Source organism: Erpetoichthys calabaricus, chromosome 12 (assembly GCF_900747795.2).
Source record: "Erpetoichthys calabaricus chromosome 12, fErpCal1.3, whole genome shotgun sequence".
NCBI lineage: Eukaryota > Metazoa > Chordata > Cladistia > Polypteriformes > Polypteridae > Erpetoichthys > Erpetoichthys calabaricus.
Window position 1 is genome coordinate 123,886,105 of NC_041405.2, and position 27,837 is coordinate 123,913,941.

The 27,837-nt window shown below is 36.0% G+C and overlaps 1 protein-coding gene across 2 annotated transcripts in view; it reads right to left on the bottom strand.

Moving 5' to 3' along the window:
- Positions 1-316: 316 nt before the first annotated feature.
- The window catches only part of gabrb4 (gamma-aminobutyric acid type A receptor subunit beta4), a 378,684-nt gene continuing 351,163 nt past the window's right edge, over positions 317-27,837 (bottom strand). The window contains exons 8-10 of one of the 2 annotated variants that reach the window (XM_028816095.2): positions 15,086-15,342; positions 2,713-2,802; positions 317-2,245 (exon numbers count right to left, since the gene is read on the bottom strand). In XM_028816095.2, coding sequence (XP_028671928.1) covers positions 1,892-2,245; positions 2,713-2,802; positions 15,086-15,342 — 701 coding nt within the window. In that variant the 3' untranslated portion in view covers positions 317-1,891. The remainder of the gene's footprint in view (positions 2,246-2,712; positions 2,803-15,085; positions 15,343-27,837) is intronic. The other variant, XM_028816096.2, reaches the window with a different exon arrangement.

A 27,837-nucleotide genomic window follows, 5' to 3' on the forward strand; every position in this document is an offset into this window, starting at 1 on the left:
TATATATACACACACACATATATATATATATTTATAATGCTGCTTCATAAATAAAAAATAAATACTTTTAAAAAGTTAAAAAAAAATCCTCTTGTATTTATTGGAAAGTACATTGCACTTCCCATGCTGTACCAATTACATAACAATTAATTTAAAAATAATGCAAGAATAAATGTGTGTGTGAAATGATTATAATACCTGAAATGTTTTTTTACTTCCTAAAGCTTAGGAATTTTGGACATTTTTGCAAAAATCTATCTATCTATCTATCTATCTATCTATCTATCTATCTATCTATCTATCTATCTATCTATCTATCTATCTATCTATCTATCTATCTATCTATCTATCTATCTATCCTTATAATTATATCAGAATTACAACGGTGATCTTAATTTTTGAACATCCGCATTGAAAATTGATTTAAAAAGTAACCCAACAGGTTAATGAATTGTTCGTTTTTATTGCAAAGTTCAAATGGAAACACTTGTTGTGTGGAGTATAATATTTTTGCCCATTATATATATACTGTATGTTTTTGAACATGCATGAATAAAGTTCTTAATATTAAGTCGGATTTCTCCCTGTAAAAGAAGAATAATTATATACTAATTTGTCATTTGTATATATGTCTTCCTATTAGAAGCATATTAATCTACTCAGCAAATCTTGCTTGCCTTTCCAATGCAAATATCTAATCCCGCACTGAAGCCATGCCTAGTGTGAGAAGTGAAAGTTACTATTAGACCGGATGTAAACCACAAACCATTGTCAGAGGGTTTGATTGAAAAAAAGGGAATTAAATCTGTGCTGGTGATTATAAATATATTACACCTGAATATGGCTGAAGGAATACTGCATCTTCTATTTACTGACATTTTTTTATTTATAAGTACCAATGAAACAAGAACTGACAAAATATGAATTGTGACCCTTGTGAGGCGCTACAAAATAGGTGAATTGCTTCTAACCAAGTTCATAGAAATAATACAGGAACTAGCTGACAAATAATAGCCTAATGCAAATGCATTCAATTAATATATGACTTACTGATTGAAAGAATATACAGTAGATGTTAAAGTAGTATTTTTCCTATATAAATTAATTATGCGCAAGTGTGCCTCTTTACCTAAACAATGCACAAAACTCTAGAGCTTGTGAAAGTGGCAGTCTCCCAGAACATGTTTGAAGACAAAATTAAAATACCCCAAAAGTTTGTCCAAAACATGATGATATGAAAATCAACATTTTACTCTGACTTCTGATGCTATATATGTTATCAATGCTCAAGATGGCTACCAAACGTGAACCACTGCCAGAGCCTATGTTCAATGAGAAAATGAGCTGATAACTGCAAAAGTACACATAATGCAAACCAAAAAGTCATTAGTCAAAGTAAAAACTGAACATTATTTCATTGTTTTCCCATAACAAAATTAAGAAGATACTGCTTATGATGTTGAATAGCCGATTCCAAAAAAAAAAAAAGAACAACAACAAAAACAAAAACAAAAACAATTCCATTGATTTAATGTGATCTTGCAGACACGCTGATTAGAATAGGTAATTATGAAAAAAAATTCTGAGTCAGCTTGAAATGTCATTTCTCAAGAACTCCGTATTTCTTTTAGCAAAAATATCATGCAGTCTTGAGTCCCAAACCAGTTTAGGATTTTTTTTTTTCAGAAGGAAAAGAAATACAAAGGCTTGAAATGTTTGTTTTTTTTTTTTTTGTTTTTTTTTGTTCAGAATTCTTTTAAACATTCAAGTCATTTTCTTTTTAATACTTTTTACATCAGTGAGGTCTTTAACATTTTAAATATCTTCAGTAGTATCAAAGCCAGATTTATGTGCTCTCAAAATATGGCCCAAGTTTCCTGGGGGATGCCCATCAATTCACATAGTATAACCAATAGATTAAATTGAAAAATCCAAAGGTTATAGGAAATATGATCCGGGACCACTTGTCAATGATGCTGACGTCAGTGAGATTAGGGATTTTTAGCTTCAGCTTTGAAGATCGCCTTCGTAGGCGGCAATTGGCACGATTTCGGGCAGCAGTACGGTCAAGAGTGGCATGCCCAAATCCATCCCGTGAGGCCATCTGCTTCCTGAACTGGACTCCTGAGCTATCAAAAGACATGACCGAATTCCTTGAATCACTGACACTGCTCGCAACTTCAGAAGGCATCACTTCATTGTTCATTTCCAAGGTAGTGAGAAGAATATTCCCGTAGGGGTCAACCTAAAAAGCAAATATATGAATGGAACGTCATTTAAAACTGCAAATGATATCATAGCCAGGACAATGAATGTGGCTTGCCATGCCTAATAATGATGGACATGAGGATTCTGTTGAGAACACTTAAAAAATGTCAATGCAATGATGGGACATGGAAAAATGCTGTCTTTAATTTATGTCTCTAAATCAATTAAAAGGATTTACTGTCGCCACCTTGAATTAACCCTTACAGAAAAAAAATATTATTTACAAGTAATTTGGGAACTTCTTTACTCTGATTTACAGAATAAAATGAATGCAATATCATAGCACTGTAATTTAATAACTACTGCTTAAGCACAGACTCAAACAAATCCACAAATCTAGTTACAACAATATGCAACAGGAAAGCAAATCTTTAAGTCCACCTAGTTCATATATCTTCACTGCTACTTGATATAACTACAGAAACGATTTCTTAACATATCTACCCCAACTTTTCTTTGTTCTTCAAGATACAGATTTCTTCGCTGTGAAAATGATCGGATGGTGTTGGTTTGATACTGCGCTGAAATGGTTTCCTTTGAGTATTGGAAGAGAATGAATAAAAAAAAAATTAATCACCTTGAAAACAAATAACAAAATGAGACACAAATAAATATGGACATTTTTTTTTTGTTTTATCATTAAAGTACAAAAACAATAAGCAAAAAAATATTTTTAATGTTTATAATTACTGTAAGTAACAATTAAAGGAGAAATAAACAGCTCTTGGAGCAAATTCTCTTTGTAACCAAATTAAAGGAGTTGTTACAGTGTCTCTGCCCTGGAAAATGATCTACTCAAAAGTACATACTGTATATACATTTTTATTTTTCTGAAAGGTGTGATTTATCTGTACAACCAACATTAAAAGCATGATGACTGGCCCAGTTGATGAGGCTTTGCAATGGCAGAGGACAAGAAGCAATGACAAATGAATTTATAACAGTGGTCATGGTTTAAGATATAAAATACTAATTAACACAGTTGTTTTCAAACATTTCAATAAAAAAGATACTAAAAGCAAATTTAAACTCTTAACTATTCATGCTTTAATTAACATTTCCTAAATAAAAAAAATCATTTTAACAAAGATTATATTGATTCAATTTAATAATACAGCTTTGTCACAATACGCTAACTTACTACTTCGTTTGGTCAGCGGTACACAGAAGACCTCAATTCTTTTTTCTTCTTTCCTGTGTTTTGTAACAGTTATTTCCCAATAATACTGCATGTCTGAAGAACAACTGTGCCTTTTTGTTACTCCCGAAGCCTTACTCACTGAATAAATACTTGGCTTCAAGGTAGGCTTGGGTGTTCTGTCCATCCATCCATCAATCAGTTTTTTAAACCCATGTATCGCATTAAAAACGGTGGAGGGTTAGAGCCTTTCCAGTCAGAATCAGATGCAAGGCAAGATAAATGTAGGCGCAGTGGTAGCTCTAAGGTTAAAGATCTGCCCTGGGATCCAGAAGAATCCCTGTTACTGCCAAATGGGATCCTACTCTGCTGGGCCCTTAACCTGCAATTGCTCCAGAGGTGCTGTACAATGGCTGACCCTCTGCTTTGACCCCAAGGCATATGCAAAAACTAACAAATTCCTAATATAAGAAATTGGATAAAACAAAATAAAGAAATATACATAAACAACCTGGACAAGAGTATATTCAATAAGCTGGTTACTTTTGCAGATGATGCCAAACTAAGTAAAGGGGAATATATAACGTAGAATCGGCTAAACTTTTACTGAGATACGTGATCAGCATAACAACTTGAATAGATTTGTAGCAGGAGAAATTTAGTGTATGCAAACATGTAGGAAGTGAAAATGTTACATTGAATACACAACAGGAGGACTAAAGCTTGAAAGTACACTTTATGAGAAGGACATAGAAGTCATAGTGGACTCGATCACTATCTACCTCACGACTGCCTATAGAAACGATCAAGAAAGCTAAGAGGGTATTATAAAACACAATATGTAATGTACAAGTCAAGGGAGGTTATGCTTAAGCTATATAATGTACCAGTGAGGCCTCACCTAGGGTACTGTGCTCAGTTTTGGTCTCCATATTATAAAAAAAGACAGATCAGCTCTAGAGAAAGTCCAGTGAAGACCAAATACACTAAGAGATATGAGCTACGAGAAGAGACTGAAGCAGATGATTCTTTTCAGTATAAGCAAACAAGGATTAAGAGGACATGATTGAAGTGTTTAAAATTATGAAAGGAATTAGTACAGTGGATCCCAGTTGTTATTTGAAAAAAAGTCTGCAACAAGAATGAGGCAATACAGTTGGAAACTTGTTAGGGAAGATTTTGCATAAATGTTTGAAAATTTTTTACCATCGAAAGAAGTATAAACACATGGAAGAAATTCCCAAGTATTGTGATTGAAAGTAGGACTATAGGACCTTCAGATCTGAATTTGATGTCATTTTGGACAAGTTACAAGTAGGTGAATAGGATACAATTTGTCTAATGCTCTAATCAGCTCATCACAGGGCACAAACATCTACATTCACACACACTGAGCTACCTTGCTGTCTAAATGAAATAAAGACCTGCTAACTTTTTTTAAAGCTAAATGATGATAAAAATGAGATACTTCTTATTGCCACTCCCATCATCCTGAGAAAAACTAAAACTTTTCACCTGTCTGTTCCAGGTTTTATTACATCCCTCATTTAAGAAGTGATGAATCTTGGGGTTATTGCAGATTCCACACTCTTATTTGAATCCCACAGGGCACAAATATTAAAAAAAAAAATTCAAAGCCCTGGCAGTTTCTCTTGTGTCGTAATTCTGTTCTATAAGGTGCTTCTTCCGAAGGACTTAGAAAACCGCTGTACGCGCAAAATTCAGCTGCCAGAATTCTCTCTGATGCTAGACCCTGGGAACATGTTACTCCTGTACTTAAGCATCTTCATTGGCTCCCTGTTTCAAATTCATTATATAATTCTTCATCTTATTTTTAACTTATTTCATGGTGTCACGTATGTGTGTTGAAGGAATACCTTCCAAGCTCATCATAGGCTTACAATACCCTGCCAGGGCAAGCAGGGGCACTATTGCTAATAGTCTCATGTTTTCTATCCTCTGCTGATGCCCCTGAAGGAAACTGACCGAAGGGCTATAAAAATCTGACCTGGATTTGTTAAAGAATGGAGCTCCCCATGAAAGTCCTTCTCTGATGCTAGACCCTGGGAACATGTTACTCCTGTACTTAAGCATCTTCATTGGCTCCCTGTTTCAAATTCATTATATAATTCTTCATCTTATTTTTAACTTATTTCATGGTGTCACGTATGTGTGTTGAAGGAATACCTTCCAAGGTTGTCATAGGCTTGTAATACCCTGCCAGGGCAAGCAGGGGCACTATTGCTAATAGTCTCATGTTTTCTATCCTCTGCTGATGCCCCTGAAGGAAATTGACCGAAGGGCTATAAAAATCCGACCTGGATTTGTTAAAGAATGGAGCTCCCCATGAAAGTCCTGTTCTCAAGAGCAACCAACCTTAAGAAGCTAAGAAAGCTACGTTATTCTTATTTCTGATTTGTGCCCTTGTGCACCTATTTAGATTTACAACAGTTTGAAATTAAAAGGGGTGACTCATCTGGTACCTCAACAATTTTAGGGACTTATCATGTACAGTATTCATTCATCCATCCACAATGTCTAGCCCCTACATATCTCAGCAGTCTCTTCCAGTTATACAGTATAAGCCATCACATTCTCTGCACCTACTCTATGTCCCTTGCTCTAAGTGTCTCACTATGGATGACCAAGCATTTAGTGTTGCTGGTTTAAAACTCTGGAATACTTTGCTTTTTAGCAGGCATCTGAAACTAAAACTTTGACTTCTTTTGATATAGAACTAAAAACTTTTTAAGGTATTTGTATATGTTACATCTTTTTATATCTTGTTAAATCCAGACCAGGGTTTTGTCTTTGTTGTGGGATACAGCCTATCCTAGCTAGCACAGGGTGCAAGGCAGGAATAAACCCTGGAAAGAGCACCAGTCCATTACAGGGCAAATGCAGACACACAAACACACCCATATATCACACACTATGGCCAATTTAGTGTCTTTAATAATAATGATATTTTATTTATATAGTGCCTTTCTTTAAAGGAAACTGGAGCAACCAAAGGAAACTAAGGTAGACATGGGCAGAACCTATAAATTGCATGCAGGCAGAACCCGTGACGTGAACCCTGGTCTCCTTACTGTGAGGCAGCAGTGCTACCACTTTTCCACCATGTCACTCTATTTGTACATGTATGTTTGTAAGTTTTTAAACATCTATGTGCATATTTCTTACTTTTGTCTTTACTCTCTTGTCATTGTTTTGGTGTTTTCTTTATCTTTCTTTATCATTGTACAGTATCCTTGGGTACTTTGAAAGGTGCTGTTAAACAAAATGTATTAATATTATTATTACTTTAGAGTCTCTAACTAACCTATCAAGCATGTCTTTGAGACCTACTTTAGTTCCTTTAGAAAACCCATTCATACATAAGCAGAACAAGCAAATCCCACAAAAACAGAAAGTATTAATTGAACCCCATCCCCTGAACTGTGTATTAGTAGCCTGCAATGAAACATTTCTGCAACAGTGAACGCTCCTCATTAAGTGCAGTCAATACATGAGTTATAATGTACTATGAAGTTTAGTGGTTTTGACACTTTATTCTGTAAGGCATATACACTTGAGTCCATGTTTACCATTAATTAAGATGCTCCTTTCCAGGCATTAACATTTTACAAGGTGTTTAAGAGGTACTGTAGCTTTATGTTGCTCAATGTGTCTCCTGTCAAGGTTCTTGTGAATTTAATGAAGACCCAGTTATTTCAAAAGTAATTTGTCTGCCACTTTTAGAGGAGTTCTAATAAACCACTGCTAAAGTAAATTAATGGATTGTTAAATGATTTGGTTCCCTTATTAACTTTGCTTACAGCTGATGTGCTGGAAAAGGTAGTTTTAGAAAATGAGTGGATCTGTTTTTTTCTCCATTCACATACACACATGCACACATAAATTGACCATTCAGGGGAGCTTTAACAGTAAGGATAAAACATTTCTAAAAGCTGTTGTGGAGGAAATTTTTACAGTATGGGATGGAATTCCATTAATAAAATTATGAAGAAGCAACAACAGGATATGATCAGACTGGTGCATTTCCCTTGATTTTCAGAAAACATTTGATAAGGTCCCACATGAGAGGTTGGGTATCAAAGTAAAATCAGGTGTAGTATGTAGATAATAATAATAATAATAATAATACATTTTATTTATATAGAGCTTGTCTCATAGATGGGTGCATAATTTGCTAAAACACAGGAAGCCAAAGGTAATGGTGTAAGGAACCTTATCAGAACTAGGTGATATTTAAGACTAGTGACCCTCAGGGATCAGTGCTAGGGCCCCTGTTATTTTTATTATATTTAACATTATCTGGATAGGAATATAAACAACATGCTGGTTAAGTTTGCAAATATTACCAAGTTAGGTGGAATGGAAGATAATCTACAATCCGTTGAATCATTACATAAACAGCATACAGGCTTGGACAGATTTGTGACTAATTAAATTTAATGTAAGTATATATAAGATATAACATGTAGGAAGTAAAAATGTTAGATTCGAATACACAATGGAAAGTCTGAAACTTGAAAGCACTGCTTATGAAAAGGACCTAGAAGTCGTAGTGGACTCATCGCTATCATCCTCCATGTAGTGTTCAGAAGCCATTAAGAAGCCTAATTTAATGTTGGATTATATAGCACGATGTGTAAAATACAAGTCAAAAGAGGTTTATAATTGTCATGAGAGAACTTACATTCATAAATTTATTTCTCAGCTTAACAGTTTTTCCAATGACTGGGTTCTTTTTTCCCTTAATCTAGCATGTTACTATGTTATTTTACCTTAATTATGTGGTTACATTAAGTATTGTAATGGTATATTTTTTTAAAATTATTTTTACCATGATGCCATCTTGGTTTCTGATGGACCTGTCGTTTTGTAATTGGGTTGCTAGGACTCCAGTACGGGGGGGCATGTACTGGGTGGAAGGGTGTACCATCATTACATCAATATTTGCAATATTATTTAAACTCTATTTCCCATGGGAAGTGTGATCATCTGACTTTTAGAAGACGATTACAACAACATTTTCAATCTGTATGAGTCTCCCTGGTTCTCATTCTTACATGTCTTTGGATTTTGCATTTCCATTTGTGTGTTGGGCTCAGATGCTTCTCACTGATTGATTTCCTGGTTAGAACTCCTCACTTGGTTTTTTACGTTGTCATTCTGTTCATGTTCCTTTTTTCCTTTCTCTCCCTGCCTGTGCTATGAGCAGTTCAATAATAATGCACTAGTGAAGCGTTATCTGGGGTACTGTGTTTAGTTTGGCGTCTGGCTATAAAAAAGACATAGTATTGTTAGAAAAAGTCCAGAGAAGAATCTAGGCCGATTCTGGGACTGTAGCGTATAAATTAAGAGGAAAGATTAAAGGAGTGGAATCTGTTCATTTTAGGCAAATTGACATTAAGGGGTGGCATGGTTAAATTGTTTAAAATTAGGAATGGAATTAGTACAGTAGATCTAGTATGTTATTTTATAAGGAGTTCAACAAGAATAAGGACACAGTTGGAGGTTTTTTAAGGGTAAATTTTAATAAACATAAGAATTATTTTCTTTATACATAGAACTACAGACATGTGGTATAATTACCAAGTAGCTTTGTAGACAGTAGGAGAGTAGGGATATTCAAAACTTAATTTCATGTTGTTTTGGAGGAATTAGGTGGATAGGACTGGCAAGCTTTTTTTGTGCTGAATGACCTATTCTCATCAAAAGTTTCTGTAATGTTCATCTGGTGTTCCAGAAAACAATGGCAATTCCAAAAAAGTTGGGATGCTGTGTAAAATGTAAGTAAAAACAGAATGCAATGGTTTGCAAATCTCATGAACCCATATTTTATTCACAACAGAACATAGAAAATGATTAAATTGAGAAAATGTAACATTTTAAGAAAAGAATAAGGTCATCTTGAATTTGATGGCAGGAACACATCTCAAAAAACTTGGGAGAGGGCCATGTTTACCACTGGGCAGCATCCCCTCTTCTTTTAACAACAGTCTGTAAACATCTGGGAACTGAGAAGAACAGTTGTTAGACTTTTGTGAGAGGAATGTTGTCACATTCTTATCTGATACAGGACTCTAACTTCTCAACATTCCTGGGTCTTCTTTGTCGTATTTTTCGTTTCATGATGCACCAAATGTTTTCAATTGGTGAAAGGTCTAGATTGCAGGCAGGCCAGTTCAGTTCTTCTACTATGAAGCCATGCTGTTGTAATAGATGGAGTATGCAGTTTAGCATTGTCTTGTTGGAATATGCAAGGCCTTCCCTGAAAAAGACATTGTCTGGATCGGAATATATGTCGGTGTAAAACTTGTACATACTTTTCAGCACTGAAGGTGCCTTCCCAGATGTGCAACCTGCCAATTTCATAGGCATTAATGTACCCCCATAATATCAGAGATGAAAGCTTTTGAACTGAGTGCTGATAACAAGCTGGGTGGCCCCTCTGATCTTTAGTCTGGAGAATCTAGCATCCATGTTTTCCAAAAAAAATATTAAATTTCAGTTTGTCTGACCACAAAACAGTTTTCCAATTTGCCTCAGTCCATTTCAAATGAGCTTTGGCCTAGAGAAGATGGTACCGTTTCTGGATCATGTTCACATATGGCTTCTTCTTTGCATGATAGAGCTTTAAACTTGCATTTTTGGATGGCACAGCGAACTAGAAGTGTTCCTGAGACTCTGCAGTGATTTCCATGACAGAATCAGGCCTGTTTTTAATGCAGTGCTGCCTGTGGGCCTGAAGATCACGGCCATCCAGTATTCATTTTCGGCCTTGCCCCTTGCACACAGAGATTTCTTCAGATTCTCAGAATCTTTTGATGATATTATGTACTGTAGAAGATGAGATATTCAGTCTTCGCAATTTTGTGTTGAGTAACATTATTCTGAAATTGACCCACAATTTGTAGACACAGTTTTTTTACAGATTGGTTAACATCTGCCTATCTTTACTTTTGAGAGACACTGCCTGTCTAAGATGCTCTTTTTATACCCAATCATGTTGCCAATTAATCTTTTAGTACCACTTACTTTTCCAGCCTTTTGTTGCCCAGTCCCATCTTTTTCGAGAGATATTGCTGCCATCAAATTCACAATGAGTTAAAATTTTTCATGAAATAGTAAATGTCTCACTTTCAAAATTTGATATGTTCTATTCTGATTAAAATATGGGTTTAAGAGATATGTCACATCATTGCATTCTGTTTTTATTTACATTTTACACAGTATCCCAACTTTTCTGGAATTGGGGTTTGTAGATTCCCAGCAAGCACTGTATTCTTGATGCCTGGTCAAAGGTGAGTTTTAGTCTGCCTTCTTTTCAGGTCTTAGGATAAACATGCTGTAGTATTTCTATGAGCTCTGCCATACCATCCCACAAGGATAATCTATCAAGAGCTTCCATAATGCTCCAGTTAGATATGTCAGAAGTTAATGAAAGGTCACTGGCCCACAGTCAGTATATATATAAGGGTAAATGAAAAGGTAAAAGTAAAACTAAACAAAATATATCTTTTATCTTGTTTACTGATTGCCTCTCATTATATATAGAAAAGTGACGAGCTTATAGTGACTCTTCACTTACATGAGTAAAAAGGGCTGGATTACAAGAAGAACATTTGATGGCCTATAATAAAGTTTTCGAACTCTAAAGCGTTAAACTCATTTAATACTCACACAAGTCTACATCAAAATTAGGAAGACATGTTTACATCAATACAGAGGATAGGCAGCCTTGTATATCAAGGACAGAGGATGCATAGAATTTGACAGAAATTCCAGATGATTGTGGACCCTTTAGGAGCGTATGAGTGTTTCATTTTCTTCTCCTCCACTGCCAAATAGTCATATCTTCAGTTAGCATTATAGCCCTTCTATAACCTATATTTCTGCTTCAGTTTACTAAATTTGTTTTCTATAAAGTCCACCGTTGAAACAGCGTATTCACAAAATACAAAGACTGATATGTTTCCTTATTTCATACTGCATATAAAAAGAAATCAATGTGCTTATTTGTAGAAAATTGATCGCTAGATGGATGGATAGGTTAGGCATTTTTTGCTACTGGCTTATATTTATAAATCTATGTAAGAACCCTGAGGCTTTTGAGAAAAGCATAATGTAAGAACTTGGCATTAGTTATTCACAGGCTTATTTAATGTTACATTGTGATCACAGAATTCTGTATACTGTTCTGAGTTCAGAAACATTGAAAAAGTAGAACAAGCCTTACTTGGGCATACAAAAAGCTAGAAAAGAGGATGCTGATCTAACCAAAAACATACCATTTGTCTTTACTGTATTACTTAAATGTAATATATACTGAAAATGCCCTGTTTTAACCAGCTAGGAAGCACAGTAATCCAATGTTTAGTGTTCATTTTTGTGGAATTTGTATACTTTTCATATGTATGCGGGAATTCTCTCTAATATTCCCAAGACATGGATGCTAGGTTATATTTCAATATAAAATTGGCCCAGTTTGAGTATGAACATGTGCATGTGCATAGTGGACTGACACCCCGTCCAGGGCTGGACTCTGTCTTGCACCTGATGGAATGGAAAAGGCTCTAATCCCCCACAACTCTGAAATGGAATAAATAGGTTTGAGCAAGTCATGTATTCTTTACAATTAGTAAATATACACAGTGGTAACCAGCTGTGTCTTAGTGTTTAGTGTCTCACCACTCCTCGACCGTAGGGCGCTTCTCAGTCTTGGCATTACTTATGTGGAGTTCTCATGTTCTCCTTGTTTGTTGTCTTGGTTTTCTCTGGATAGTCCAGTTCCTCTCACTTCCCAAAGATGCCCATAGTTAGCTAATGGAAAACTTCAAAATGATACCACATTCCCAAAGACATACAGTACTTGATTTACTGGCAGTATTAAATTGGCCATGCGTGAGTGCTTACATGATTATGCTGTGTAAGGGAGTATTGTTTCATCCAGGATACATTCCTGCCTTTAGCTGGACGCTTCTAGGAATAACCTATGGCTCCCCCCAATCTTACAATAGAATCAGATTTAGTGAGAAGACAGCAACACATTATTGAGGTAAATTAGGCTCAGAGGGAGCAGATGGAGAACATTACTGGGAATCAACATCTTGAGGAAATGAGCTGAGGAAGAGGGTGTCACCAAATTGACAGTCCAAACAGATAGTGGCACCGTGAAAATGCAGGAAAGAACTAAAAATTACACCAATGGGGACTGATGGTGGGATTGTATCAAAAAAGGGAGCAAAAAATGTAGTACTTGACACATCCAATGCAATGGAAGAGAAATACAAAAACTGAAGGAGAGGCTGGGACAATAGGTAGGAGACCTTATTTTTCAGCCATTAAAAATCATATTTCTTAATTCCTCTTTCTAAAATAGTTAAATGTCACATTATAAACTTTCAATCCATGTCTGTTTTAATTGTGAGTGACCACAAATTCAGAAATACCCAAAACTTTCAAAAGGGCATTAGCAGAGGTTAAATTAAAAGTGTGAAGTTTTCTTAATTTGTGAATGTAATTTGTAAAACTAGGGCATTTTTTTTTTGTTTGTTTTGTTAAAAGAGGTTTACCAAAACAACTTCCATTCTGCTGCCCAATATACACTCACTGGCCAATTTAATAGGTACACCTTGCAAGTGCTGGGTTGGACCCTCTTTTTCCTACAGAATTGCTGGAATTGCTTGGAGATTAGATTGAACAAGGTACTGGAAACATTCCTCAGGGATTTTGGTCCATATTGATGATAGCATCATGGAGGTGCAGCAGATTTGTCAGCTGCACATCCATGATATGAATCTACAGTTCCACCACATCACATAAATTGAGATCTGGTGTCTGTGGAGGCCACTTGAGTACAGTGAACTTATTGTCATGTTCAAGAAACCAGTTTGAGATGATTTGAGCTTCATGACATGGCATGTTATCCTGCTAGAAGTAGCCATCAGAAGATGGCTATACCACGGCCATAAAGGCATGGATGTTGTCAGCAACAATACTCGGGTAGGCTGGGGCATTTAAATGATACTCAGTTGGTACCTATGGGCCCAAAGTGTGCCAATAAAATATCCCCCACACCATTACACCACCACCACCACCTGAACCATATCATTTGAATCAGCTGGTGCCTGAACCGTAGATACAAGTCAAGATGGACCCATGCTTTCATGTTGTTGATGCCAAATCCTGACCCTATCATCCGAATGTCACAGCAGAAATCAAGACTCCATCCATCCATCCATCCACACAGGGCGCAAGGCAGGGAACCAATCCCAGGTAGGGTGCCAACCCACCGCAGAAATCAAGACTCATCACACCAAACAATGTTTACCCAATCTTCTATTGTCCAATTTAAGTGAGCCCATCCAAATTGTAGCCTCAGTTGCTTGTTCTTAGCTGACAGGAGTGGCACCCAGTGTGGTCTCCTGGTGCTTTAGCCCATCTGCTTCAAGGTTCAACAGGCTGTATGTTCAGATGCTCTTCTGCATACCTTGATTGTAACGAGTGGTTATTTGAGTTACAGTTGCCTTTCTTTCAGCTTGAACCAGCCTGGCCATTCTCTTCTGACCTCTGGTATCAATGAGGCATTTTCCCCAAGAGAACTGCCGCTCACTGGATATTTTCTCTTTTTCAGACCATTCTCTGCAAACTCCAGAGATGGTTATGCATGAAAATCCCAGTAGACCAGCAGTTTCTGAAATACTCAGACCAGCCCATCTGGTACCAACAACCATGCAATGTTAAAAGTTACTTAAATCACCTTTTCTCCCCATTCTGATGTTTGGTTTCAAGTTCAGCAGGTCGTCTTGACAATGTCTACAGGTCTAAATGCACTGAGTGGCTGCCATGTGATGGACTAATTTGATATTTGATTAACAAACAGTTGAACAAGTGTACCTAATAAAGTGGCCGATGAGTGTATACATGGCTGTATATAGCACATTAATTTTTGCAATTAATGATAAAGGGTTTTTTTTTTTTTTGATAAATTTCCCTTAATGTTTTCATAAGAAAACTGAGACACCATTAATGTGGTACTTTGTCCAACTAAATTTAAACGCAAAAAATTAATTGGGAATACTTTCTTAATTAAAACATTTGGTTTCCAAAGTTCACTAAAGCTGCTACTTTTTGATGGGGTAAGAATACTTGCATTTTTAACGTCTTATAATAAAGTGTGCAATTAATCCTTTATTAAGGTTATTGTGAAAAGCAAAAATATCAACCATTGATCTTTGACAAAAATAACTGTTTTCTGAAGCCACTTTTCAATTTGCAGAGGCACCCAGAAGTCCACAGGGCAAATGACAGGAAGAAGCTACCGATAGAATAGCAGTCTATTTTCATCACACACTCACACTGGGCTAGTTTAGAGTTGCTAGTTAACCTAATGGGCACATCTTTGGGAGGTGAGAGGAAAATGGGATACTAAGGAAAAACCCACACAAACACAATGTGAACATGCAGAATTTACATAGACAATGACAAGATCAAGGCATGAACCCTGGTCCTTAGAGTGTAAGGCAACGGTGCTAACCACTGTGCCACCAAGCAAAAGCTGTCTTATTTACACAAGGGCTCAATAGTATGGCATTTAAGGAGACTTCTACAGTATATGGTGTATTGGTTACAAATAAGCATTATCAATAGAGAAATCTAGCAAACCTGTTCTCTGAGTCGCTTCTCTTCGTAACGAGGTCGTTCATTGTTAGCCTTGCTGAGTTTTTCGTTCACCTTTTTCTGCTGCTGAGGGCCCCGGCCAAAGAAAACGTAGTTTACAAAGGCATATTCAAGCAGGGCCAAGAAGACAAATACAAAGCAGCCCATGAGGTAGACATCGATGGCTTTCACATAGGGGATCTTTGGGAGAGTCTCCCGAAGGTGGGTGTTGATGGTTGTCATTGTGAGCACCGTTGTAACACCTTAAATAAAAAATAAAAAAAAAAGTAAAATGCGGAGTTATTTACTTAATCATAGTAAAATGTAAACTGGGGATAACCAAAAGCTCAAATTATCCCAACAGATAAAGTCCATAATATTTACACTTATACCAGAGATAGTCACCAAAGATTCAATTTCTTTTTGCCCTTCTTTAAACAATAACATTAAATGTAAATATTCAAGGTTCAAGATTATTTCTATGTAGTCATGTTTACACAAGAAATCATGAAATTTGCTAGTTGCATCCAATAACAGAAAATAAAATAAAAAATATTGAGACAAAGCAGGTTAAATCTTACAGTTCTACCAGTTTCATAGTACATTTTTTCCTAAAATGGTCACATATGATACAAATGAAAAACTCTTCTGGAAATGTTTTATTATCTCCAATATTCCTTATTCCATATGGCACTGAGAAGAATGGAACTTCTGGAGCAATTTGTGCGGGTCTTTAAAGTGACCACCTACCCTGATTTACTGAAGTTAAATTCTGTGAGCTGCGGTGGGTTGACACCCTGCCCAGGTTTGGTTCCTGCCTTGTGCCCTGTGTTGGCTGGGATTGGCTCCAGCAGACCCCCGTGACCCTGTATTCGGATTCAGCGGGTTGGAAAATGGATGGATGGAAATTCTGTGTGTGATGGATGTCTGTCATCCGTTGAGATGATTTCCGGTTTTTTTTTTTCAACTTTGCCCTTTGACACAAACTTACCAATCATCTACATCAGCCCCAATAGACTTTAGCTGCATGTTTTGCAGACCACCAAGCCAGGCAATGAAGCTTAAAGTGTCCTACAGACTGAATCACACTGTGATAGAAGGACATGAGGTCCTTGTCCACTTTAAATAGTCTGAGTTTACCTACGAGAAATAAACACTGATTACATTAGAAGTGTATGCTTTTTGAACTAATATTCCAGTTAAGATTATTACCTAGTATAGTTCCTAAGTATTTGTATTCAGTTACTATTTCCACCTCCAGTACAATGGTGAGCGAACATGAAGATTTGTCTCATAAAGTCAAATATCATTTCTTTTGTCTTTTTGGCATTCAGAGTAAGAGACTTCTTATTGCACCAATTTACTAAACAGTTCACTTGTTTGAATTAATGGCTTTCATCCTCCCCAGATACAGTATGTGTCTTATCAGCATACTTGATAACAGAACAGTGGTCATCATTCTGTCTCAAGTCACTTGTGTATGGTGCAGATATTAAGGGAATCAATTTCTTGATTTGCCCAAAACCTTAAAAAAATGTTAGACTTAATTTAAAAAATAAATAAATAAACATTCATATTGGGAGAAAAGGATGTTTTCCCTTTTTAACATATATTTATTTATTTTTCATAGGAACATTTTACTACTCTAAGGTTGATCTGTGATGGCTCATGAGACTTAAAGAGATTCTCATTTATGTTTCACTTAAGAATCAACTTTGTCACAGATATTTCTCCTAAAATTCCTTAGTAAAAAAAGCTCTGGACACAAATGAGACGTGAGGTAAAATGAGTCAAAATTGAGAATTTAGTTTGTAAACCATGCTATATTTTGTGAGATCTCTTTCTAATCTTGCTTTAATCTCTTTCAAGACTTTGTATTTTTTAATTATTATTGGACTGATGTCTTTAACTAAAATAATGTACACCATTTGAGATACAATTAGTTACATTTCCTTTGTTTTTCCAACTGGAGCACGGCCAGACGAAGTATCAGAAGCAGGATCTTAACCCACAGCCTTAGCATTTGAAGTCCAATGTCTTAACCACTATGCTACATTGTCTAACTTCCAGAATGAGCACAATCTAATTGGATCACAGCAAAATAAATTAGCGCAACAGAAGCAAGGATGACAGTTTTGTAATCATGGTAAAGTGTTCTGTTACCACAAACAACTAGCTCTCCATACATTTCACCAAATATTGCTTAGCATACAATGAAAATACATTCTAACTGCAAAAAAAATGAACCCAAAATGAGAATTTCCTGAGATCTCTGCTGAAACTCAAGAGGAGACACTTGTGAGAATACCGGGGTATTTTTTCTCAAGATAAAAATCTAAGACACATGAGACGAAAGAAAATGTCTTCATCTTACGTTTCGCTGATTTATTATTATCTAAGAGAAACCAAAAAGATAGTAAGAAGATCTCCTTTTTGATTTTTTTTACTCCTATAGGTGTTTTTTTCCTATGCTCTTGGTTCTCCTCTCTTTTTCTCTCAGGTGGAGATTAAATTCTTGGATTGATAGATTTTTTTTTTTAATTCTCTGATGCTTTTTCTAGATTGATTTTTAAGTTTTTACTGTTTATTTAATTTTACTGATATAAAATTTGTCTCCTAATATTGATATGTTTTGTTGTTTAAGTGCTGCAGATCTTATCCAATTGTATACTATGTTACTTTCTTGGAAATGTTATTAAATATTTTAATTAATAAATAAACACAAAGGGACACAGAACACAGCCTTGAGGGGCTCCTGTATTTGAGAAAATGACTTTTGAAAATGTGTCTTGTGCTTTTGCGACTGTCTGGTCACAATTTAAAAGGAACTCCTCAATCCATAATGTAATAGATGGGTTAACATTTGTACTGTTCAAATTCTCAATCAGTACGTGAGGCTGGATGATACTGAACAATGAAGAAAAAGTGCTTTGACATATGAACCGGTATTATCAAGAAAAGTGTAGATTTCATGTAGGATAACCAGCAGAGCGTTTTCTACACTTCTTTTTTTTTTTTGATTTTATTAAAATCAAATAACATTCCATACAAATAAGCGAAGTTTTACAAGACTTTGTTTGAAACAAATCAACCCCCACCCATGAGAAAGAGACTTAGGCCAGCAGAGTAAAACTTTAAGCTAGTAAAAATAAGTAAATAGATAAAGTAAAAAAAGGAGGGGAGAGAATCTGCTTCCTCAATTTAAAAGCTTATTCTAAAATGTTATTGATTAGATCTTGTCAGGTTTTGAAAAAGTTTTGCACAAATCCTCTAAGTGAGAATTTGATTATTCCAATTTCAAATAATATATAACATCAGTTACCCACTTACTTAAAAGAGGAGAGTTGAGCAAGATACTGTAAGTCTACGTGCCCATTTTCCACACTTCTGTTTGCACAGTAAGCATATTGGTAGTTATTTTGAAAATTATTCAGTCTCTATTATTAAAATGTTTTTTTCAGCAAGTGTTCAAAGCATTTCATTGGAATGAAATTGAGAGCCATTGGCCTGTAGTCATTCAGATTGCTTGGCCTGGAAACCTGGGAACTGGGGTAATGACTGACTGTTTCCACAGCTTAGAGAACAATGAAAAAGCAAATGAAAAACTGAAAAGAGCTGCTTGAAAAAGGTCTTCAAGAGCCATCAAGATGTGTCATCTGGCCCCACTGCAGTGTTATTTTTTGCCTGCCGAAAATATTTCACTTCAATTATGCTGACCTCCATCCCAGTAATATTTCTTGTAATTTTACAAAGCATCTTCCTTACTTGTGCATTATGGGTACAGAAATTATTGGTTTCAAATACAGTCATTGGCACTGTTATTATTATTATTATGCCTAGCAAACATCCCCTTGCCCACTTTTCTTGATAATCCTTTTTAAAGCTCTGAATGTCATAGAATGGCGGTGACATAAACACTGTTTATTTTAGTGATCAATGGCTGTTGTTTGTCCTGTTCTGTGCTCTGGGAGAAAAGGAGAATATAAGATGTAGTCTGATGAACTGCATCGGTGAAGCAAAAAAAAAAAAAAAAAATGATGCAAGTAACAGTGTGTGCATGACAGCTAAGAAGGGAGCAGTAAGGAACAGACTGAAAAATGCTTGTTGGTTTATAAGTGTGTCTCAGATGGGAAGAAGGCCTGAACAGTTCACTGATTCAGCCACTGCTGCAGTTGGAACAGCATATTGGTGGCTGATGCAGTCATTTTCCTACATGACCTCACAGGGGACATGAAGCTATTGCAAGCACAGTTACTTTGATATAAAGAGCTGAAACCAAGCCCAGACTCACTTAAAGCCAGTGCTCTTGACCCACACCATAGAATGTAATGGGAGTTAACACTGAAAAACCTACAGTTAATTCTGAACAGATGGGAAATGTGCTGAAAATCATGACTTCCAGCATTTCCTTTCTTTCAATTGTAGTTTAGAAATCTACATTGACAAAGCAAAGACCATTTTTATTAGTTTAAAAAAATTCATATCATTTTTTGAAATGATTTGAAAGAAATTTCAATAACTTGGGAAATTATTGTTGGTTTATAGAGTCACACATCCCAAATCTAAAATATGTAAATATATAAATACTCTTAAATTAACAATGAATGACCGCCTTCAAATTCTGCACTGTACTTTCCAGTCCTAATTCTTTTAACGCCTGTCAAAGATACAGTGTTTGTTTTTTATTATTTCAAGCTCAGATTTTACTATGTTAGCCTTAAAACCTGCATCTCACAGAATATGTGTTCTTACATCCACTTTCCTTACGCCAGTGGCACATTATGTGACTTCTAGACAGAGGGCATGTCATACTTGATGAACACTGTTGCTTATCTTGATTACCCAAACACAAATTGCAGGCCATGACAAGTTACATGATGCTGTGACGACTTCCCATCACAGTTTCACAAATCAAAGTATTGTAATCTTGTCTGCTTTGTGTCTTCTTTGTTTATTTTAAATTATTACTTTTTATATGTTCACTGTAATTGATTTTATTAATATTTAATTTCCATGTATTTTGTGGTGTTCTTGTGTGTTCTTTGTGTTTTGTGGGAGGGACGCCAAGAGGCGGGGCCACCCTGATCTCCCAGATGAAGGACCTCCCACTACTTATGTAGTGTGTGGGCTGAGGAGCAGATCCTTCAGTTCAGGAATTGCATTTCAAAGTGAGTATTGATCTTCTGTTTTTGGATTTTGTTTGCTTTGTGGATTCTGTTTATTGAATTTTGATTTGGGACTTTTTTCTTTAGGTTGTCTTTCAAGCAAACCCTTTTTGCCTTTTTTTTGTCACTTTTGTTCTTTCTTTGTGGAATATAAAATATATTCTTCTTTTATAAGGATTCTTTATTGGATGGATCTCTCTGGCCATAGGTTATCATTTCCTTTCCCTATATATAAATATATATTTTATATTTGTGACATTAAAGTACATTTGGAACTTTTAAAGCTAAAACCCATTTTAGGTCCATATAGGCCAAAGCTTTGGTGCCTTTGGTGAAGCCTTATCTGGCCTGGTCCATGGGACTTTTCTGAGACCTCACACCCCTGAGTGTGTGTAAGTGTATGTATATATAGATGTGCCCTATCCTTGTCAGTTTCCCACCTTGCACCCAGTGCTGTTTCAATAGGCTCTAGCAACCATTTCACTGAACTGGATTAAGTTAGTTTAAGAATGGTATGTTATGCTTAAAGGACAGCAGAGAATTACAAAATAGATGAAAAAGAAAAACAAGGAAATAAAGGGACGAGCACTGCATACGTAGCTCCCTACTGCCCAGCACAAACCTTGCAGAACATTAGAAGATTTTTGCACTATCAGCAGGTCATTTTTAAAATCCAAGTGGTTTTATGGTTGAGAAAATTGTTTTCCAGTACAGCAAACATCTGAGAAACCAGTGCTATTTACAGTAATCAAACTTGTACTTTCAACTTGTACTTTCATTAAAAAAAATAATTGACTGATCCATGAATACATTTCAAAATTCTATTACATTTAAGCTTGTAACATTACTCTGGTAGAAGAAAGAGTGTGTGTATTTTTCACAATATGGCACGTGTTATTAGAGCAGTTTTATGGCCTAAGTAATTTCTTTACTTTGATGTTATGTACTTCACAAGTAATAACTTAATATGTAGAATGAATTCAAGCCGAAAAGTATACATTATCTAAATACCAACCCCATGAATGAATGAAAACATAATCATCTTATTAGCTAATTTGTACAGTCTCATGGGAATAACTGAATAAGTCATGCATAAGCAGCAGATAACACATTTAAGCCACAGGATATTTCATATTTCTGTTATTTTCATAAAATGCATTTATGTTGTCTATTGAATATATGTTTTAGTTCATTTTAATAATAATAATAAATTACATTATACATTGGGGACTCTCAGTTTTCATTGAAGATTCTATCAATTAAAGACATATTATTTGAAATGGCCTATAAAAATAGTCATTATTTTTTGATATGCAAATGATCCTCCTCAGGTAAGGGTAGCATATTGGCAAGTGTAATAGTCTGTACTGTCTTTAAGTGGGAATAAATAAGGCCAGGCAAATGTATAAAAACAATGTATAAAAATGTTTTCCTCCTACACTATTAAAATTTTAGGAACATTTTCTAGGGCATTTAGAAAATATATTTGTTTACTTTACCTCTAACATCCCATAATGATTACATCTTTTGCAAAAAATCAAAAATGGTGGCACTGCAGTATTTTCTGATAAATCCCAGGATAGTTCTTAAATTTATTAAAGCACTGCTGGCAATATTTTTTTTACCACCACTCATTGTCTGAATCACAGAGACTCAACTAAAACAATTCAGTGTGAAATCATCTTTAACTTGCCATTCACTTCTTTACCTCATCACACCAGTTTTGATTTTGATCGAAAATTCTTTTCTTATTCTGCTCCTTTACCAGTCTCTTCCTTCCCCCAAAACTACCTTTCCTTGTTGCTAAATGCTAAATTATAAACTCTTTATATTGCTATCTGCCTGCTACACCTTCTCAGGTGCCACGTCCTTGTCAGTGACACAGAGATCTGCCAGTTTACTTTACCTCTCTTGAGCCCTGTATCACTAGAGAAGCACATTAGAAAGTCCTGTAAATGTCCAAACTACCATAGTCAACTACTTCATGTTGGAATACCCAAGGCTAGGAGCTGGGAAATTAGACGTCTAGGCAGTCTTGGTGGAAATTAGAGGTCATAGAGATGGTTGGGCTCCCACTTGATTAGGTGTTAAGATGGTGCTGACTTGGCATTATGCAAGCCAGGCGTTGTGCCAGAACAATACTTTTCTGCACGGCCACAACTGGATTTAGAGTAAAAATTTCCCCAAATAAAAAAAATTTTTCATGGAACAATTTACAGTAATTTTAGTACGCAGTCCTTTTTGGCTTGAACCCATTGATCTACACTATGTTCTAAGCTTCTTGGAAAGGCTGGCCATGGCCTGTATGACATAGTCATTCTTGTTCTACTTCTTGTATGCGTCAGTGAGAGTCAATCTGTAGTAAAATTATGTGCCGACTCCTGTTGCTTCTTGCAAACTCTAAATTTGTTTTGATGTCGAGACTAATAACTTCAAAAAAATTCTGGAACAACCTTATTCTGAAACTCCACACAGGCTTAAGGCCTATACTTTAAGGAAGAAGGCAACCATTAAAAACCTATGGACACCATAACCAAAACAAATGTGTGTCCCCATTAAATCAGCTTATAAAATAGCACTGCCTATGAAGAAAATGTATAAAAATTGCAAAATGGTCACCAAATACTGATAAAATAAATGTAAAAATCTGAGTCAAATTAATAATACCAATATACAAAAATTGCAAAACAAATTACTAAAGAATTTTAATGCCACCCTAACGTGCCACTCAGCATGGCTCTGGTCCATCTTAAGCAAGGCTATCTGCTCACAGTCTTACAAATGCAACTCCTGACACCTTTTTTTCAACCTCAAATCATTTCTTCTTGCCATTTTGTTTTTCCTAGCATGCCGCCATTTGCGCCTCTGTTGTCACAATGTGTTACTGGTTGCTGTGAAATGCCAGTCCCAGTAGTTACATTATTGATGTCATCAGAGTGCCGCTTTAAGAACTGATGTGTAATACATGCCACTATCTGAGTATGCAGATACACAAAGGGAAACAACCCTTGTGCATGTATTAGTTTTGCTATTTAGTCTTCACAGTGCTTGACTTTTGCTTTTGAGTTATTCATTTAAATTCTTGTGTTTTGATTTGTGCAAAGATGAAAGATAGGAGTAATTTTTGGTTCGACTTTCTGCACATTTTTAAAGGTCATCCCCTTTAAACTTGCTAGGTTTTCCTAGTGCAAGGTTAGTATTTTTATGCAACTGCACAAGTCCTTGCCTGTCCCCATTATCAACTAATTTCCAAATGAAAGATATTAAAACCTTTTTTTGGTGGGTCCCAGGATCCTTCCAAAGCTGCATTACAATGTTTTCCTATTTTCAATTATGGAATCCTAGTAATGTGCCAAAAGAGCAAAGTTCTAAATGCTTTTAAGCCACCCTCTGATGAGCTCCTTACCTGGTCTATCACTATTTTATTTTTTAATGTCAATGTCAATTTATTTATATAGCACATTTAAAACAACATAGTAATGCTGTGACCAAAGTGCTTTACAAAAATAGAACAAATTAACATAAAACATAAATAAAAAATAAAATATATGAACATAAAATAAAATACATAATAAATAGATGTAATGTTATATACATAAAAAATAGAAGAAATGTAATATAATCACAAAGAGGAAGCCATCAGTATTACTGAAGGTCACTGAATGCAAGTGAGTAGAAATGAGTCTTTAATCTTGTTTTAAACAGTTCAATTGTAGACGACTCCTTTATATGATGAGGTAAAGAATTCCACAGGAGAGGTGCAATAGCTGCAAAAGCCCTGTCTGTCCCCCTTGGTTTTACACTTGGTACGAGGGACAACCAGAGACAGCTGACCAGAAGATCTAAGCACTCTAGCAATCTAAGCTGATGTAAAACACACAGTTCAGATAAAAAGGCAGGAGCAAGCCCATGTAAAGATTTAAAAACTAGCATTAAGATTTTAAAATCAATTCGAAAACTGACAGGCAGCAAGTGTAAAAAAGCCAAAATAGGAGAGACAGAGTCATACTTTCTTGCCCCAACCAGAAAGCGAGCGGCAGCATTTTGGACCAACTGTAACCTGTGTATCAAGGATTTGTTAATCCCAGAATACAGCGAGTTACAATAATCGAGGCGAGAAAAAATAAATGCATGAGTAGCTATCTCAAGATCCCTAGAAGATAAAAAAGGCTTGATCTTACCTAATAGACGAAGTTGGAAAAAGCAACTCTTGACTACAGAACTTGCTTGTTTCTCAAAAGAGATGTTACTATCAAAGGTAACACCAAGATTGCGGACTTGAGGTTTGGAAAAAACAGAGAAAGAGCCGAGAAGACCAAGACCAATTTGGGCTTTAGCTGATGGACCCACTATAAGCACCTCCGTTTTATTTTGATTTAGATCAAGAAAGTTATTAGCCATCCAGGATCTTAATTCAGACAGACAGTTGTGGAGTTGATTTGTTGTAGAGTTGCAGACAGGAATATAAACCTAAGTATCATCAGCATAGCAGTGAAAAAGTAATGTTAAATTTCCTAAAAATTGCTCCAATAGGGTGAAGGTGTATGGAGAATAAAATAGGACCCAAAATGGATCCCTGAGGAACACCATATTTAAGAGGAGCAGTAGATGAAGAAGAGGAATTAAAAGTCACTGAAAAGTGTCTACCAGTTAGATATGACCTGAACCAGTTAAGAACAGCCCCTTTAAGCCCAACAAGATGTTCAAGCCGCATCAGCAATATTTCATGGTCAATTGTGTCAAAGGCAGCAGACAGGTCAAGGAGGAGAAGGACTGCCGCATCACCTGAGTCAGTAATAAGAGAGATGTCGTTGAACACTTTCAGGAGTGCCGTTTCAACACTATGATAACGCCTAAAGCCAGATTGGTAGATCTCAAATAAATTATTGGATTTAAGGTGATCAACCAATTGATTATAAATAATTCTTTCTAGAATTTTAGCCAGAAATGGCATTTGGGAAATTGGACGAAAATTAGCTAAAACTCCAGGGTCTAATTCTACCTTTTTAAGACAGGGACGGACTGCAGCATGTTTAAAAAATGAGGGCACAACCCCCGAACTAATAGAATCATTGAAGATGGCTAATAAGGGTGGGCCCAACACATCAAAGGCTTCCACTAAGAGATGTGGTGGTATAATATCAAGAGGACTGGGGGCTGGTTTAAGGGTGTCAATAGTTATTTTTAGCTGTGTCCTACTCCTCACAGTACCGTACAGACTCATCAAAAGTCATTTAGTAAGACTAAAACTGTTATAGTAAGGAAGGGACGAGTGGACTGAACTTTAAAAAACTGAAACTCTGCCTTTGATTTCATAAAAAAAGAAAATTTGGAGAAATGTTATCACAGGCAAAGATCTTTCTTTTTAACAAATTCCACAGATACCTCCTTAGAGCTTCCCAGGACAATCCATTAACAGACATAGCCACTGCTTCCAGCCTGATGAGATCATTTTTCAATAGAAATACCCGCCATGAGTTAGTTAGAAAATGTAAAATAACTCTAAACAAAAAGTGTATTGGGTTTGACATTGGTCATGTTTACGGAAAAGTAACAAGTTCATACAGATTGCTAAAAATGTTTCTTGTTGTCATGATAATGTTCAAGTGATGCATTGCTCAAGGTAACATTTCTCAATTCACAGATAAATAAGTAGTTGTGAGCGGTATAGTGGCAATGATAATTTATTATATACCATTACTTTCAATAATGCAGCCTACATATGAATAATGAATATACAAGGCAGGCTTTTGTGCGTGCATCAGAGTTCATTTAAAAGTTCATTACTATCACTGGACCACACAGTTTCTTCTACTTCCTCTGAGCTTGCCATGAAGAATAAACATATCTCCAGCCTAGTTCATTTGCCATAAATAGATAAATGCTTCAATAAGTGCTCATTTTTTATTCAGTTGAACAAAATGAAAATCAAAACAAATAAATCTGAAGTTGCAGCTTTCTCTGTGTGCATCTCTGAACAAACTGAATAATAGAGACACTTATATTGTTCTTATTACTAAGCTCTCTTTCATTGTGCATTTGTCTTGCTGTACACCTATTTGTGTAGAGAGACTCTTATTTTAAGTCATAGTTATAAATACAAAATTGCCTATTTATCCTGTGCCTCAGAGCTTTCACCAATCCTTTTATCCATTCTCTAACCTGCTTGTCCAAGTTGGGGTTGAGAAGAAATGGTGTCTATGCAGACAGTAGTGGACATAAGGATAGACCTTGGATGGGGAAGTGAGTCTTCCATAGGACACGTGCACTCATACTGTGTCGTATCTTACATTACTGTTTCTTTTTGGTTTGTGAGACCACAGGTCCTGAGTTAAACAGATGTTATGATGTGTAAAGCTCAGTGTTTACCACCCCAACATTAATTCTTCTTCATGAAAACAAGTCATTTCTTAGGCCTGATGAACTTGTTATAAATTATAAATACAATATATTGTCACACATGTGTGCATGGGAGGCAGCTAAAGGGCCTGAATGAAAGTAATTCCAGGCCAGACCAAGGGGTGGCAGTGTGCACTAACTCTCTCACTTTTTTGCAGACCAGTTATGGGAAATTCCGCCTTGCCCCGATGACGTCACTTCTAGTCCCGGGCCCTTCAGTTCTGACATCACTATTGACGTCACTTCCTCCAGTCTCCCTTAAAGCTGCCATCTTTGTGCCAGCAAATCAGTTCAGGACTGTACTGCAATCTGTACAAATCAGTGCATTTATTATCCACTAGCTGTGTAAGTCCATGCTGTAAAAAGCCCAGGCTCCCAGAAACTATTGAAATCATCGGAAAAACAATTGAAATGCAGAGTCAGAGGTTTCATTTTCTGGACATGCTCATCCCCCTTGTCTATCAGTGGCTAAGCGAGTTTCTCTCTCGTTTGTCTTTCCTTGGTTGTTTCTTTTCTTTTTTTTTTTAATGTATTTATTAATTTTTATTGTAATCATTCCATAAAAATAGATCAATTTATAACCAAACAAAATTGAAGACAAATCAAACCCCACCCCTGAGAAGGAGAGCTTAGCCAAAGAAGAATTGCTTAGGGCTTTTTAATGAGGCAACAATAAACAACAGAAATGGAGAAATATATATAGGTAAATAAGAAATGAAGAAAGGAAGTAAATGCGGTAATAGTTATTTCTCTTATTCTAAAATAATATTGATTAGATCCTGCCAGGTTTTGAAAAAATTTTGTACAGATCCTCTAACTGAGAATTTGATTTTTTCCAATTTCAAATAATATAAAACATCAGTTTCCCACTGACTTATCAGAGGAGAGTTAGGATTCTTCCAATTTAACAGAATAAGTCTGCGTGCCAAAAGTGTAGTGAATGCAATCACCGTTTGCTTGTCCTTCTCCAATTCAAGTCCATCTGGAAGAACACCGAACACAGCTGTTAATGGGTTAGGAGTAATTGTGATACCAAGGCTGTCTGAGAGGCACTTAAAAATTTTGGTCCAAAATGATGTTAGTTTGGTGCAGGCCCAGAACATGTGACCCAGTGAGGCAGGAGCTTGGTTGCAGCGCTCACAGGTTGGATCCTGCCCTGGAAACATTTTGGACAGTTTTAAGCGAGACAGATGA